The sequence below is a fragment of the Maniola hyperantus genome, chromosome 2 (assembly GCF_902806685.2).
Source record: "Maniola hyperantus chromosome 2, iAphHyp1.2, whole genome shotgun sequence".
NCBI lineage: Eukaryota > Metazoa > Arthropoda > Insecta > Lepidoptera > Nymphalidae > Maniola > Maniola hyperantus.
In genome coordinates, this window is record NC_048537.1 from 7,145,313 (window position 1) to 7,163,197 (window position 17,885).

Sequence of the window (17,885 nt, forward strand, 5' to 3'; positions counted from 1 at the left end):
CTTGACTATTCTATTGCTACGTAAATGTGTTATAATATTTACATTATAAAAATGTGTTACACTTCCAAAAATATCCTAAAATTCTGGCGAAACTCGCATTGAGATCCACTTAGGCCCACTTGCACGAAATTGCTTAGTCTGATTTAGTTAATTTTTGGTGGTTTATTGGTTTGTTGATTTGCTGGTTTGTTGGTTTGTCCTTCAATCACGTTGCAACGGTGCAACGGATTGACGTGATTTTTGCATGGGTAGGTATAGATAAAGACCTGGAGAGTGACATAGGCTACTTTTTATCCCAGAAAATCAAAGAGTTGCCAAGGGATTTTTGAAAACCTTATTCCACCCGGACGAAGTCGCGGGCATCAGCTAAATTTATATAATAAATGCACCAAAATCCTTCCATGTGTGTTTGATTTATATTAAATTATCTGGCTAAGTACGAGTAACGTGATAAATGGATATCGTGTACGGGGCACACGATATCCATTTATCACGTTACTTTTAAAATCGTGAAAAGCGTGAGCGTGCGCTGTGAACGAAAGCTGTTCTGCATCAGATATTGCTTGGCATGACCAAGCGCTTTTATGTACGACCATAGGTATAGGTACGTTCGATAATGTAAACAGTTACCTATAGGTACCTCGTATAGCTATGTAATGTTAATGATTCTAAGCTGTTATCGAAAGGTATATTACATAATTATATGTTTTTAAAGGGCGGTGATAGCCTAGTGTTTAAGAAGTACAGCCTCTTATTAATTATGTTCGTTTTAAGAAATTATATATCATATTTAACGATGAAGAAAAACATCGTGAGGAAACCTACATGCATGAGAGCTCTCCATAATATTGTCAAAGGAAGTTATCAAAGTCTACCCATCCGCACTTGGCCAGCGGGCGGACTGTGGCAAAACCATTCTGATCCTCGTAACAATTGCAGAGATAGAAATGAAACCTCTGTTTACCGCAATAAATCTCTCATAATTAATTTTTAATTAAAATAATTCATACATTTATCTATAGGTACGAGTACAAAACAATAAACTTCAATATAATAAATGTAAATAATATAAAGGACTCAGAACTAAGTATGTCTGCTAACAAAGCTGTGATGGGTTTACGGACCGTCAGTCAGTTTTTCTATGTAGCCACTAAATGAAAAATGTTATCTGCGGAAGCATTTATACAATAAAGCTTTTTATAAGCTTTGTTTGCGACCGTGGCATTGTTTTATAAAAATTATGAATGTAAAGACTGCCATTCAGATAATATAATAGTTACCTAGTAAATAATGAAACGGTTGCATAACACCCAATTAAGTCGGTAATTACCTATGTAGAATTTAATAAGTAAACTCATATTTCAAAATCCTAACCAGAAAATCTTGGCAACATTATAGTTTGTCATACAGTTCTTGCAATTCACGATGGCGAGTGGCCCAAGCTTGTGTTTAAGTCGTATCGGTATAAGTAACGCACACTGAATGTGTGCGTTTGCGAGCGCTTGCTCGCGACTGTTTGGTCCGACATGCATGCACATACGCAATGCCCGTGTATCCGACGTAACCACAAGTAAAGTCCACTCGCCTTCGTGAATTGCAAGAACTGTACCTATATAAGCTTTTCTTGATAAATATTGCAGGAAAAATATTGAAGTAAAATTCTTCACAGTATTTAGTACCTACCGATTATAGATTCTCCACCACAATACATTTTTTATCAACCAAAATACAGTAATTAATTATTTAAATTAAATATGACATTTGGCGCCAAAATTCACAGCGCCATCAACCAGAAATTCGAAAGGAATATTGCGTATTGGAAAAAAAGTTATACTGTCTATTCCTTATTTCTAAAATCAACAAACAATCAAGCTCCAAAATATATCCGAATACTAATTGTTTATCATCAAAAGTAACAAAATAAATCGTTCCATACAAAATGTTCCCAAAGAATGCAGACACGAAATGAAATGAAAACATAAACATTACATTTTTATCGCAAAGAAAACAATTTTATTGTGGCTTTTCAATTTATTACGCGATTTAAGCAAATGAAGGTTTGATTTTAATTAAGAGATAGGTGTATTTTCATGAGACATTATAACGGATTTTGATACCTATAGTGCTCGACAGGTTGAAATGGCAATTGGGTCAGGGTAGGGAACGCCCCACACGCTCGCACAGCCCCCGCGCCAACCCGGTGCGGGCGAGCGCGGGTGACGAGCGGGTGTGCGGGGCGTCCCCCCCGCCTCATACCCCGATAGCCATCCATAAGGTATAGGCAAAATAAAAATCAGCAAAGTCTGTTTAAATCATTATAGATTTATCACTATTTTGATCTGATATGGTAATTCGGGGCAAAACCACGCACTAGTTAAGTGTTTTCTGCTGTGTTTAGCAAAAAATCATTTTACATAATAATACACATTTAATGTCTATTGTCTATTTGCAGCACGTTTATTAGGAGCGCACATACGGAAATAAGCTATTGGCTTATTATTTTTCAGCGTTTTATTACTTTACCCTAGTGAGTGACAAATGTGCATTGTACCTACCGATGAGACCCTTGTCATTGGCGTGGGGACAAGAAAATAATGACATCAAAGAGCTACGACTACCGATACCTACCGATTAACCGATTAGCTTCCTTTTACAAGATTTAAGTATAGTACGCGACAGGTCGTCCGTCCAGGTTCCCTCCCTGATTGCCATCTCGACCTGTCACGGACATTTGACGCCTGCCAGTGTAGGTGAAGTTAAAGCCTCAAAGTTTTGTTGCAAGTTTCATAACCATCGTGAACTGAAAGCTCAACGGCGTGACGTGCTTTACCTATACAATTCATGTCATACAAGCCTTGCCTGCTTTTATCATCTTGCCGTGTAGTCACCGTTACACCATTGCTGCCCTGTTTGACGCCCAGCACTATGTTTAAGGTACCAATTTAGTCCGAAAATACACCTTAAATGGACCTGGATTGGGAACAAAGACTTAAAGACAGTAAAACTTACAACCGGACTAAGTAGAAACGAAGAAAGAAAATAGGTTCATTAAGAAGTCATTTTTAAATTCATTACTTGGCATTATCCAATGTTAGGATATTGCACTCATGCTGCTAGACACTAGTCATAATACGCTCTAACATAAAAAGCAATGGCACAGCGTGCGTTGATTACAGTTGGTTATTCAAGGGGCGGGCGGACCAACAAATACCTGAAAGGCCAGCAACGCATTGGAGGTTCCCCTGGTCCTGCAAATGTTCATGGGTGGCGGTAACCACTTAACACCAGGTGACCCACCTGCTCGTTTGCTTGCCATTTTTATTAAAAAAAAAAAATTGTTATTTTTCAAGTGGAATTTAACCATGCTTAGCTCTGTCATTTTGTATGGATGGTAAAGGGATGAATAAATCCTGTCTCATTTGTCCATACTAAATCTAAGATTAACGCACAGTTAATGTTAATCCAAACAGTTATACAAGAGCCTCAGTAAACGTGAAACGCAGAACTCAGAACTCTAGACCGTAGGCTGTGGAGTTGATGCCTCGTTACTACAAGTATGAGAATAGGGTCATTAATGTGATCAAAGATAATAACTTTCAACTGAATCGAATTATCCGACCTCAGCGATGAACCATTTCGTAATGCTCTGCGCTAATGTTCACTGATAGCTTCTCCCACTTAATTTTCCTTGTTCCTACTTACGACTTCGCATTTATTATTTTAAATTGTGTTAAAATTAGCTTTATTCCGATCGGAATGAAGCGCTGAACGGACGAAAGCTGCATGCTTGCCAACCGCTCTACATTATTAAAAACTTGACACTTTCCTACTGGAGTACCACGTGTTCAATATAGAACACGGCAAGTTTAATGAATATCGAATTTACATTAAATAACGTTAAAATCTTCTTCCATTTTCTCAGTTCAATAGCCTAAACTAAACTTTATCTATCTATATATTTATATAACACGGGTTGACCGCTAAAACGTCACGATCTTGTTAAGTGCTTGTAGTTGAGGTCAAATGCTATTAAATGACCCCTAAACATTTTTGGGCGATAACGGCCCATTTTTGAGTTATTGATTGTTTTGTAGTTTGCAGAAAAACACGGATTTTTTCATCATTTTCTTTTTTTGAATTTCTAGGTAGCGGATTATGAGCACTAAATTAAAAATATCTTTAATGCTTTTCCTATTAGGACCCAGAAGTTCTATAGTTTTAGTTTTAGTTTAGTTCTACAGTTTCTTATAGCTGTATAATCTGCTAAGACATTTTAAAGTTCATAATCAGGTATATAAGTTTAGTTTTCATGATCAAACACAGATGGCGCTGATTTCCTGTATGTCGCGCTAAAGTTCATAGTGTAAGGAAACATATTATGTCGAGGCAAGTAAAAATTGTTGTTGTTCTAAGTTTGCAGTTGTCAGTAAATAAACAACCATAATACCAGTGACCTGAAGTATTATTTTACTGTGCACATTATAAGTTGTGGCGTGTACAAAATGGTCCTTCGAACCGGATATATCGGATTATAGGGTTGGTGGTTTGTACAACCTAGTCGGCATCGACGTGGTGGCGGATTGTCATCGATGGTGTCAACCCTGGAGATTGGAGCCAGGGGTTTCAGCCTGAAGAGTGAAGATAAAGACCAGGCTGTGACGTCAGCGGCCAGTGGTGGAGCGAGAGGGCAGATCAACCGAGGACGTCACGAGGACCCGATGACAACACGGGCCGACCAGGAGTGCGAAGTTGGTGCGGAATATAGTGAGTGAAGTGTGCCGTGATAAATTGTGAGTACTTTATTAATTATTCATTTGTCAAGCTAATTTGGACCTTCAGTCAAAGAAATAAATTCGAGCAAAATTGGACCTTAAGTCAAAGAAGCAATTAACTTTAACAAATTAAAACTAGTGCATGGACATAGACTAATTCTTGAAGAAAAGTGAAGTGACGGGGAATCCATGCCCAAATTTCGTCTATGTCCCTAATTCTCAAACACTTAGAAAATTTTCGGTATATTGGAAGTACAAGGAACATAGAATTAGTTAAGTTATAATATGGACTTGTGAAATTTTCTATGTTGAATTCTAACATGTAAAATATTTGCGGTCTATTTTGGACTTGTGATTTTTTAAAATTGAACTTTAACTTGTGTTTTGTTTAAGGTTATTTGTCGATTAGTTTAAAGATTTCTTTGTTCAAGTTTAAAAATTTCTCATTAATTATTTGTTTACGCGCTACATATCATAGCCATGGAAGTTTTCGATAAACTTCAGGAGGATAATAAGGAGCTTACCTCTAAAGGTAAAATTAACTTTAGGAAATCACCTAAAGATCGTATTACGGTTTCATATGTAGAGACGCGTTTGGAGGCTTTAGAGAATCAATGGCAAATGTTTATGGATGTGCATAGACAAATAATTACAGAAGTTACTAAGAAAGAATTGGAAACATCTAGTTATTTTAAAAATTCAATATATGATACAACGGAAGAAATATATTTAGATTATAAAACTGAATTAAAAGAACTGTTATTAAAATTAAAAGGCAAACGCGAATCATATGTAGAGTCAGTAAAGTTGTCAAGTGAAGATAGTAAATCTAAATACTTTGTTAAATTGCCTGAGATTTCCATTCCGAAGTTTTCTGGAAAGTACCTAGAGTGGACAAGTTTTAGAGATCTTTTTACTTCATTAATACACAACAATCCTAAATTGGATGACGTTCAGAAACTACATTATCTTAAGAGTCATTTGTCTGGAGAAGCAGAGCAGCTTTTAAGACATGTTCCCATTACTGATAAAAATTATAGTGTTTGCTGGACTCAGTTAACTAATCGTTACAATAATAAACAATATTTGGCTAACAACATTTTACGGCGTTTCATGAGTCAGAAAACTTTGCAAAATGAATCGTCTAGTGCCATTAGAGAATTATCAGACAATATGAACGAATGCCTTAGTGCTCTACAAAATATAGAGATAGACATTAGTAACTGGGACATTATTATTATTTATATTGTGAGTCAAAAGCTGGATCCTGAGTCCAGGAAGCAATGGGAATCAAAGGCAAATGAGTCAAATGAATTGCCCACTTTGTCTGTTTTTAAAGAGTTTCTTGAACACAAGTTTAGATCTCTAGAATTTTTGAACGCTAAGCCTAAGCCTTCTATTGTAAACAATAAGGTCAATGTTTCTCATGTAGCGAATTTTAATGGTTTTAATACATCCAATCAGTCCAAAGTTATCTGTCAATATTGTAGAGGCGATCATAAATTAATAAATTGTAAAGATTTTGCGAAGATGGATTATAATACCCGGCATGACTTTGTCCGAACTAGTAGGCTGTGTTTCAACTGTATGGGCCAGAACCATCCTGTTTTTTCATGCCGTCAATCCTCTAGATGTAGAGTTTGTAGAAGAAAACATCATTCTCTACTTCACCCTCAAGCAACGGAGAATGTAGAGTCGGAAAAAGTAGAGTCAGAGAAGGTAGAGTCAGAGAAGGTAGAGTCGGAGAAGATAGAATCGAAGAATGTAGAGTTCAGCGATAATGGTGTATTTGTTTCCTCAGCAACTACATCACAAAGCGATATAGTTACCTGTTGCTCAAATGTACATAGTCAAGTCCTATTGGCTACAGCTCTTGCTAAGGTTGAGTCGAGAACAGGTGGTACTGATTTAGTTGTGAGATGCTTGTTGGATCAAGGTTCAACGGCTTCCTTAATCTCGGAGTCAACCGTCCAAGCATTGGGACTAAGAAAAATTCCAAATAAGACTTACATCTCAGGAATTGGCAATCAGGACCACGAGTCTTTAGCTTCCATGTACATGGTGGAATTCAGATTGAAGTCTATTCACGATCCGGAATACACTTTAGTTGTTAAGGCTCATGTGCTTAGTAAACTGACATCTTTTCTTCCCTTTAAGAAGGCAACCGTTCAATTATGCCCAGATTTAATTGGGTTAAAATTAGCGGATCCGAAGTTTGATACACCAAATAAAATAGATTTGTTGCTTGGCGCAGATGTGTATAGCCAGATTTTAATTGATGGTCTCATCAAAGGTCCTCCCGGGTTTCCCTTAGCCCAAAACACTCAGTTGGGATGGATCTTATCTGGTCAGATTCACTCAGGTCTTCAAGAATCTGAGGCGCAGCAAGAAAACAATATCGTTGTCAGCATGCACATCCAAAGTAATGAAAACAATTTACTGAGAAAATTCTGGGAGCTAGAATCAGACGATGTTTGTTCTAAGGAGAAAATGCTAACTGACGATGGACGGAGATGCGAGGAGATTTTTACTAACACCTTGACCAGAGGTGATTGTGGACGTTGCGTGGTGAAGCTTCCTTCTCGAGACGACAACCCAACCTGTAAGAAAGGAGGATTTGAACTACAGAAATGGGCAAGTAGTAGTAAGGAGTTCATAGAGAAAATAGGAAAGGGAAGAGGTGAAAGGGAAGCAGAAGTTAGAAGAAGCAAGAAGTTAGAAATAGGCACAGGAAAAGAAACGGAAGCTATACAGAAGGTATTAGAACTTACCTGGAATAGTAGCACCGACGAGTTTGAATACAGTGTCCAACTCCCACCAATACATGTTCCAGTAACAAGGAGAAAAGAATGGGTTACTTACCGGTCTGAACATGTTCAGTCAAAAGACAACCCTGCCGATAGCGCATCAAAGGGTGTCAAGGATTACGATAGTTTAAACTTGTGGAAGAAAGGTCCCTCTTGGCTAAGTGAAGTTAACATAAATTACAGTCCACATGAAGAATGCCAAGATACCAAATTAGAAGAGAAGCCAAGAAAGATTTGCTATACAGTAGAGAGTGTTGAGTTAAACGAAACTTCTTTACGAGATTCTCAATGCTTCGAAAACTAGAGCTGTTGCTTTCTCAAGAATATTGTGAAGTGACCAAAGCCCCCGAAGTACTAATTTCCCAGCTTGTCTAACTCGTCAGGAGATGAATGAAGCGTTACAGAAGTCTATCAGTTATTTTCAAGTTAAGTTCTTTTCGAGGCCATTGTCAACGTTAAGTGATCCGTTCCCGTGGACAACTGGACGTTTTCTGGTAGGAGAGCCACTTTGCTCGTTCCAGATGCCAATTATGAGAAGTTTAACATCAGTGGTTTCCGTAGATGGCAACCCACTCAAAATGACTCAGTTTCTACACCGTTATCGTTGGACTCGCCACTCTTCCGAATCTAGAATTGGAGACTGTTTCACTGAGAGTGGTTCTACGAGGTAATCGTTGACAAGCATACTGTTTCGGACAATGTTACACGGGTGATAAGCTTAAGATGCAAAGGCACTATCATTAAAAGACCAGTTTCTAAGATTTGTATTCTCCCTGTTACTGATTAAGTCACTCGATTAGAACCATCTTGGATGTGAATAATTTTATAGTTTTGTAATTTAATTGTGTATTTTGTAGAGTTATAAGATTATAGTGCTTTCTAGTGTTAGTTAAGTTTGAGTTTGTCAATTTCTGTTATTTTTTTTAATTTTAGTATGCGCTATTCTATAGAGCCACCATGGACTAGAGATTATTCACGATAATTGTTAAGCTCTAGAGTTGTTACGCAGAATACTTATGAACCATTGGTTCATGGTGGGCGGAATGTATAATCTGCTAAGACATTTTAAAGTTCATAATCAGGTATATAAGTTTAGTTTTCATGATCAAACACAGATGGCGCTGATTTCCTGTATGTCGCGCTAAAGTTCATAGTGTAAGGAAACATATTATGTCGAGGCAAGTAAAAATTGTTGTTGTTCTAAGTTTGCAGTTGTCAGTAAATAAACAACCATAATACGAGTGACCTGAAGTATTATTTTACTGTGCACATTATAAGTTGTGGCGTGTACAATAGCTAAGTTGCGGGCATTAGCTAGTCCATATTAATATTCCATACTTAATATTATGAAATATGCGAAAGCTTGTCTGTCTGTCTGCTAGCTGTAATTGGAAAAACTAGCAAGCGGGCAAACTAATTGCGTCCTTGAGACCTTTAAGACTAGAAACGAGCCAACACGCGAGTTCTAGTGAGCTTTATTTATATAAAGGTGCCTTATGAAAGGCCCTTGTTGCATTACTTTCTATGCCCTTCTATGCCCGCGACTTCGTCCGCGTGGACTACTCAAATTTCAAACCCCTATTTTACCCCCTAGTTACGGTTATTATCAGTAACATCTGATAATAACTGTAAAACGTAAGAAACGAAATATCGTTCTCTTAGTGATTCGTATGCAGATGTATCTGTGAACCCATCGTGTTATTATTGTTGTCGAAAAGGAGTCACAACCCTCAGCAATGAGGAATACGACTATAAAGAAAGAAAGAAATGTACATGAAAGAAACACTTTAAGGATAAGGGAAATAAGAGCAATTTTTCGGGTCATTGGCAATACTTCCGATAGAGTCTAGGCGCGCGCTCTGCGCTTTGTCCATTTATCACGTCACGAAATGCGAAAAAAAAATCACGGGCTTACTGACCCGTTTCATTTCCATTTACAGAGTGTTCTCCTTTATCTCATCCGTGTAATACTCTTTAACCCCAACTCAGATAAGGCAAGACGGCGACGTTTTTAGAATACCGGAAAAGTTTTTATCTCGGAAACGAGGTATTTGAGCTTCATGCTTTAAAAATATTTTTCTTGCGACACTGCAGTAAAGTTATTCAAATAATTAATTATTGCCTGTAACTTCGTCCGCGTGGAAATTGTTTTATTTAAATCTCGCGAAAATTCGCAGTCAAGGGCTAACTTGTACTCAGAATAATAAAAATAAACTATCCAAACGTTCACATTAATTTAAAAATAAATAGGACCAGAAATATACAAATCTGCTATCTACCTTCTAAATGCCGATGTACATTACTTTCAGCCGCGTGCTGTACTACATTGTTCATAGAACCAAGACTTTTTCAAGTGTTTTGTAATATTATTTATCTGACTTATACAAATAATAATAGTGCGTTCAGTTATTTATTATTACGTTTTTGCGTAATTTTTATAAAGTGGAAACGAATGTCCGAAACAACTTAAGTCAAGTCCACACCGTTATATGTGAAACTTTGACTTACTATGCACACGCCTTTTATCGCCCTTATGCTCGCGACTTCGTCCGCGTGGACTACACAAATTTCAAACCCGTATTTCCCCCCTTAAGGGTTGAATTTTCAAAAATCCTTTCTTAGCGAATGCCTACGTCATAATAGCTATCTGCATGCCAAATTTCAGCCCGATCCGTCCAGTAGTTTGAGCTGTGCGTTGATAGATCAGTCAGTCAGTCAGTCAGTCACCTTTTCCTTTTATATATTTAGACTAGCGACCCGCCCCGGCTTCGCATGGATGCAATGTAGATACTAATGTGGTATCATTGAGGTGTCATTGCCTCTCGGAAACTCTCAAATGAGAGGTTTTTTTCCGACCTAACTCTGGGGATCTCTAAATTTTTGAGAATTAAACTATAGCTATAAACCTTCCTCTTGAATCACCCTATCTATTGGTGAAAACCGCATTAAAATCCGTTGCGTGGTTTAAAAGATCTACGCGTTCATACATACATACATACAGACAGCGGGAAGCGACTTTATTTTATACTATGTAAAGAAAAGAAGAGAAAATAAGAGAAACGTGCCAAGTTTCAAACGTATCACTTTTGACACACAGCCCAGTCCATGTTTTTTTAATAATAATATTTGTTTTATGTACGAGATATCAGAAATTCAATTGCAAATGCGCGTTCTCCCGCCGCTTGTGGAAATATTGGAACGGCAGTATAAATATGTATTAAAAATTACGTGCCGCGTATATCCGATTTAAGTATTTGCATAATGTTGTTCACGTAAGATATCGTAGATATAATTCCAGCTGTCTCTATCTAGTTATTTCTTTTCAGAGTTCCGTACCCAAAGGGTGCCAATGGGACTACTAAGCCTCCGTTGTCCGTCCGTTTGTCCATCCGTTCGTTTGTCTGTCAACGGGTGTATGTCATGAACCGTAATTGATAGAAAGTTGAAATTTTCACAGAGCGTGTATTTCTATTGCCCCTATAAATGGCTATTTCTGGACAGAGATCTCTTGTAGGGCTTTCACACGCCACGGTCTTGCCGCGCCTGAATCCAGCTACCTATTATAATATATCCTACATAATATTATTCTACCTTGTAGGTATATAATATGAACACTCCAGGGTTTCTCAATTTAATCATATTATTTTCCAAAATAAAAGTTTTGTTAAGTTAGTTCAATATAATATATCGTCTAGGCGAGGGCACTGCCGTGCCCCCGCGTTGGAGAGAGTTGCCTCATCTCATGCTGTGCTCTTGAATACTGATTAAGTGTCTAGTATACTTGTTTAGCATATTGCAAGTAATATTATTTGCTGATATCGTCTAAAATACACCGACTGTAAAACTTAGTTTTACCTATTACTTTGTTTTTGATTAAATCTTCATATTCATCTTCATTTTTCTCTCTAATGGTCAATGAACAATAAAACTACTCAGTAAAGTTTTAATTATTATTATTAATGCTAAGTAGGTACATCAATAGTTTAAGGCTTTTTTATAGCACAGTGCATATTTACTTACTATTCAATAATTCAAAAGCTAGCAAAAAACTCAGCAGTTACTTTTAAAAGGTGAAATGTTACACTGTAGTTATATAACTTTTAAAAGATCTATTATGAGACCACCATTTGAGGATTCTTAGCAAAAAAGTGTGTGCCAAACTCTTAGCTCAAGCCACAGTAAGCTCTAACCTCGGTTCGATAAGAAGTTTATTGCACGCTCGCCCTATTCCCCTTTAATAGGTAATTAATTTCACACATGAACACCAGTTGTTTTGTTAGAAAATTCACACAAGCAGCGTCCGCGTCGTTGAAAACAATAGCTACCTACCTACAGTACGCTTTCTCCCTGGGGTATCGTAAAACCCGTTGTTTCACGTAAATACCAATTTTTAACGGAAAACCAAATTATCTTCCGCGAGAATAAACTCTGATAAAATGTAATGAACCCTTTTTTTCAAGATTTTTAATTTTTTCTAATAAGGCTTCTAAACTCTGTAAGATACGAGTATGAGGCAGTTTAAAAAGATGCCGGTTATTTTCTACACGACGTATAGGCACCACCAGTGGTGGACTCAACTCGTCTTCGTAGCTAGGTCTACGTAAATGTCTACGGTTGATGACTATCAAAATCCAAGTCCAGCAACGATCTAATACTACTACTACTACAGCTAAATGTCAAACTAAATTTACTTTGATTTTACGTTGCGACATAACGAACTATAAAGTTATACCTAATATTAGCTGTTGCCCATTACTTCGTCCGCGTGGAAATAGGTTTCGTCAAAATTAGTTGGAGGTATGGCCCATGAGAAATTAACAGACAGACTAATAGTCACACTTTCAAATTTATAATTTTAATATGTATATGGTTTCTATAATAATTTTCAATGTCACACTAAATGATCATGTAGTGTAAACGTAGTAAGTAGTTAAGTATATAACAAACTAAGACCCATAATTTACTTACACACGAGTCTGAGCTTCAAATTTTCTCTCAAGAGAACCTTTGCTCGTAGCGTTACTTACGTACGCTTTTACTTGACTTTATTTACAAAATAGAATATTATTTTAGGTAATACCTATATTAAAAGTTTTTGCATAAATTTAAACAAGCGACTTCCTAAACATTATCATTAGATCCTTTGAAGGTAAGCTTCTCAAGACATTCGCTTCTCTTTGACATTCATCTAAGCATGTCGTTTCGAAGTTCATGAATTTGATATAATCTTATAGTGCAAGAGTCAGTAGTATTAAATATGACTACCCATGTTATAAAAGTTATTACGATAAAATGGCGACAAGGCGACTACAAGACTATGACAAGACGATGATAAGATGACGACAAAACTACTACAAGACGATGACAAGACTACGACAAGACTACGATAAGACGATGACAAAACGACGACAAGACTACGACAAGACTTCGACACGACTACGATAAGAGTAAGACAAGACTACGGTAAGACGACGACAAGATGACGACAAGACGACGACAAGACAAGCGAGCGAGCAAAACTTTTTAAATAATTGTGACCACCCTCTGGAAAACGAGTCAAAGTGTCTGTAATTTGCGGTGCTATCTTTGTTGAGCTTGTCGTTGTCGTTGTCGTTGTGAACCGTAGATGTCCACAACGGAACACAGAGAAGTAGGTACGTCTCTTACTTATAGGGGCTATGCGCCTATATTCAGCGGCTCCCTGCGACTTGTTTGATTGATGTCGTCTGTCCACTAAGGACAATATCTGCACACAATTGAGTTCAGTGACTTTATGTGTATTCGTGAAATACTGAGCCATCTCAATCAATTTTAAGTCCTACTCGAAATTTAATAAATCTTACCACAGTATCTCTTACTATTGTCTTTCTCTAAAAGCGACACTCCGTCAGCTGAATATTTCGTGCTATTAATCTCAAAGACCAAACTTAACCAACTAAGATTTATGCTTTGAGACAGTCCTAACATTTTATGTAACACATAAATATTATAATATAAGTACCCAAACAACATCACAAAAATTTGTAGTTAATTTTTTTTTTACAAAAGTTTTACAAAAGTAAGTACCTAGTTATAGAAGTCAACAGAACTATTAAACGTGTTCTGGGAAAATTAATGAATTTTCCCAGAATGCTGCTTGTCCGATACCCAGCATCTCGTATGAGATGGTTCGTCTACCTACTAGAGGGCTCATACTTTTATTTATAACCTAGTGGAAAATAGGGAATTGTCTTCCTTACTTCTTTTAAATGACGATGATTTCCCTGAAGGCGAATATTTCATTAACTTTTCTTTGTGAATTAGCCTAATTGGAATAATGCGTGACCTGACTTCTGCAATTAGAAATAAAGGAGGAATTACTGCCGTAGTTGGCTATTGTTATATCTATTATAATATCTATTTTATTATTTTATCGCTAACGCCGTTTCTTTACATATAAGAAAAATAAAAAGACTCACTGACTGATTCATCAACGCCCAGCCCAAACTTTAGGACCTAGAAAACTTGCACAAGGGTTTCTTTTGTAATGTAGACAAGAAATAAGGTTAGATTTCCCGATTTGCGCACGGATTAGGGAATACAGACGAGTTATAATTTCATAGAACGAAGCCAGAAGCCCCTTGCGCTTACTAGTCTAATACTAAAGCTCGTCACGAAATTAGTGGAACTGGATCTTAAAAAATTACACATAATCTTAGTATAGAAACATTTTTGTCATACATTACTTGTACATATTATAATATGAAATGGTAATATTCTTTGCTACGCTCACCGCTGCTTCCCTTCCTGAGTAAATTTTTATGAGTAGGTACGTGCCAATGTGATGTACAAAATTAATTTGAGGGACGCAGATGTAGGTACAAAACTGAATTCAATATTTAAAAAGGAAACTGATGTTGGTCATTTATATTTCAAACCTGCGGCCAATTTAATGGAGAATTCAGAATCGTGGTAAAATTCTGTTCATTTCGATGGTGAACGATCTAATAAAAGGACTTTAATAAAGTTGAATTGTGTATTTAACTGCTTATTAATTAAAATATATATCGCAAAAACATTAATTCGCATGTCGAGGTGCTGTACCTACTGTTTCATTATTTAGAAAGGATATACAACGTTAGTTTGACTATACGCAAAACCTGAAAGTAGTTTGTTCAGAATCAGTAACAGACTCGATTGCAATCATTTTCACAACGGGTTAAATGTATTTTGACCAAAAAATACTTTGAAAAGTAGTTTCTTTTTCAACATAAGTAGGTATGTTAGATTGTACAGTAGTAAATATAATATTGTCTAAAATGTAATATTTTAAGGTAGCTAACTAGCTATAGCCTATACCTACCTATTAAAATCATAGGTATATTTCAGTGCGGCCTATTTGTATGTTCCATTTATTAAAACGCTGACTTACACTGTAGCAACTCCGTGAACCTTTTTTTCCCAGTCAAAAGACAAAGAAAGGGCGCAAAAAAGCTCGCCAAGTACGCGAATCGCCAAAACTTTGTGACGAAAAGCAAAATTTTCTTGTTCTAAATGTCAACGTAAATTAATGATGGCTCTTTTAAAAATTGTAAAAGAAATTAGGAACAGGCGTTTTTGGTATTATGGCTTCGTTAACAACAGAAAAGAAAAGTTTATAAAAGAAAAAGTTGTTGCTGACTTGCCTTGGTACCTAAATCTAAGTTAATGTATAACTAGTAGTAATAATATAGGTACCCAGCTAAGTGAAAGCAAAATAGAGTAACCTAATGGCACTTAAAGCTAATTTTATTTCTGTGCAGTGATCGTTAAGGAGTATTAGAGCACCTTTTGCTTCTTTTCCCTTTTTCTAATTGTTAAGTAAACCAGACGTAATGCGGCATTCCGACTCTGTTCATTAGTTTGCTAGGAGCAATGATATTATATAATATAATATATTAAGTAGTGTAGAAAGTCGATTCTGAACCACCCCGGGGGGTCCGCGAAAAAAAAATTGTCCCGCCCACAAAAAAAGACCACCACCATTGGCTCTGGATGTTCGCCGTTTTTAGACCATTGGCTCAAACCTAACCTAACCTAACCTAACCTAACATATATCGATCGGGTCGTTAGCGGGAAACTAAAAGGGCAATTGGAATCTCCTACCACTCATCTAGTGAATGATCGCGTGCGAGGCTGTAGGTACCTGCTACCTACGCTAGCTCTAACAATGAGTACCGTTTGACTCTTGTTTTTTTGCCCTTTCCTATCAGTCACTAGTCTATACACCAGCTAATGTATAATTTTCTAATCAAACTTCGCGAGAGTTTTGCCGTTTTGAACCGTTTGACTCAGGCCTAACCTAACCTTACCTAAATTTACGTAAGGCTAATGAGCTGTATCACTTATTACAATATGCGTAAATTTATTACGCAATTAGTATAAAGATAGCACGCGTCAAAATAACTTCGGAATGTCCAAGGCGTCACTTTCTCATTTTTTCATCGGGGATACAAGGTACCTGCTCCGGCGCCAGGGGGTTTTAACAATGCCCCCCGCCCCTTATCCCCTCACCCGTCGATCCATGCATTTCTACAATTTTGTCCTTAACCGACTTTAAAAAAGGAGGTATTTTTCTGTATGTATGACTGTATTTTCATAAAATGTTTAAATACGAGTTTATCATGTTATCACCATATTGGATGACTGATATTGTTTATAATGAATAAGTAAATTAGAATTTGATAGCAATGCATTTCGTAGAAACTTAACCCAAGCTTTTATGATAATGTGTTCTCTTGCAAAAATATGTGAGATGCTCTCTCGTGTCAGTTTAAAATATATTTATTATCTCATTAACAAAAAATTAACAAAATTCACGATCGATCGTGTCGTTGATTTTTTTAGTTAGTCCACTCAATCTGTTTTTATCGCCCATTAACTTTAGGTAGATGCAAAAACTGATATCGCATGCAGGTGTTTCAGAGCATGTACATTCGTGTTTGTTTCGAAGATTTATAATCCCATTAAGAAGGACTAACAAAAAATTAACCCAAGCTTTTATGATAATGTGTTCTCTTAGTAGATACAAAAAAATATGACACATGCAGCTGCATGAAAACATGTTGACTCTTGCCTAAAAAGATGTGTGTATAAAAACGCACCATTGTAATTTTGTGTCACAAGTTTACTCGGTGCCAGATCGTTAGGATCAAATATCAGTGCTATAAGTCTTAAATATAAATCACCCGTCTAGAGCGATTGTGTTGTGAATCTACATATTTCCATCCATCATGACGGTAAGTTTGCAATTTTAGCGGTAACTAGGATCTTTTACAAACTTTTATAAATTTAAGTAAATATTATAATTAGTTTTTGTAATTCTATTAGTTAAAGTATCACCTTAATCTTATGCACTATTACCTTTTTATTTCAGGACTCACAGGAAGAATTCACTTACAAGCATTACTACTATCCACTCAATGTGCCAGATGATCAAGATGCGAGTGATTCCACATTAAATAATAAAAAGACTGCTTCAAAAAGGAGCAAACCAACGGAGCAAAACAATATAGATGTATTTTTCGAAAAACCAAAGAAAAAGAGGAGAACTACTATTTCGTCATCGGTAGCTCAAGCGACTGATGGAGGTCTATCCTATATCTCATCCAATGATGGTGATGGTGTCAGTGCAAGTCATCTCATCAAAATAGATGTCTATGACATGAAGAATCTGGAAGGGGTTTTACCTATTGATTACTGGAAATATGCAGATTTACGATTAAAGTACTACGTGAAATCAGACGCTGATAAATTTTATCACAGCACGCGAGATATTATTTACAACATAACAAAGCAGATCGCAGGAAGACATGATTGTAAAAAATATTTTATCGACAGAGATAACAAGCAATAACTACTAATACTAGTACTTATAAAGTATGGTTTAGCTAGCTTAGGATCATAATGATCGGTGCATACACATGCGTTTTTTCTGATAACTGCCTAAGCCGAGTCCCCCCACTCTTCGCCGATACAACAAAGTATAAAAGTGTTTTGCTTCGAAATACGAACTTCATATTTCATTACACTATGTCCAACTACACGATGTCGCCTCAACTTTGTGAACTGAACGAGACCATTTATGACGAAGAAATGGTTACAATATGTGAAGAAGTAGAAAATACAGTAAATTTGGAAGGGATAGAAGATGAAAATTGGTATTCGCAATTAGATAGAAGTCCATCACCATCACCAAGTCTCTACAGCCCTGTTGACTTCGTTGGGAAGGAAGATACACTATTTGGGATACGAGGCCCCGCAACAGATGATGAAGAAACTATGCAAG

The 17,885-nt window shown here is 36.7% G+C and overlaps 3 protein-coding genes across 3 annotated transcripts in view; all 3 read left to right on the top strand.

The window, feature by feature from the left end:
- Positions 1–17,885, top strand: part of LOC117988729 (succinate dehydrogenase [ubiquinone] cytochrome b small subunit, mitochondrial-like) — a 126,192-nt gene that overhangs the window by 33,001 nt on the left and 75,306 nt on the right. The gene's annotated exons all lie outside the window — the stretch shown is intronic.
- Positions 5,253–7,883, top strand: LOC138403635 (uncharacterized). Its single transcript, XM_069504969.1, has one exon. It carries the CDS (start codon positions 5,253–5,255, stop codon positions 7,881–7,883), a length of 2,631 nt encoding a protein of 876 aa, XP_069361070.1.
- On the top strand, positions 16,057–17,694 carry LOC138404352 (uncharacterized). Its single transcript, XM_069508077.1, has 2 exons — positions 16,057–16,836; positions 16,974–17,694. The coding sequence occupies exons 1-2, from the start codon at positions 16,831–16,833 to the stop codon at positions 17,451–17,453; spliced, it is 486 nt and encodes a 161-aa protein (XP_069364178.1). The 5' UTR covers positions 16,057–16,830; the 3' UTR covers positions 17,454–17,694.

Bases quoted from the DNA above. Each gene is read 5' to 3' on its own strand.
- LOC138403635 (XM_069504969.1), top strand. From the start codon at position 5,253: ATGGAAGTTTTCGATAAACTTCAGGAGGATAATAAGGAGCTTACCTCT.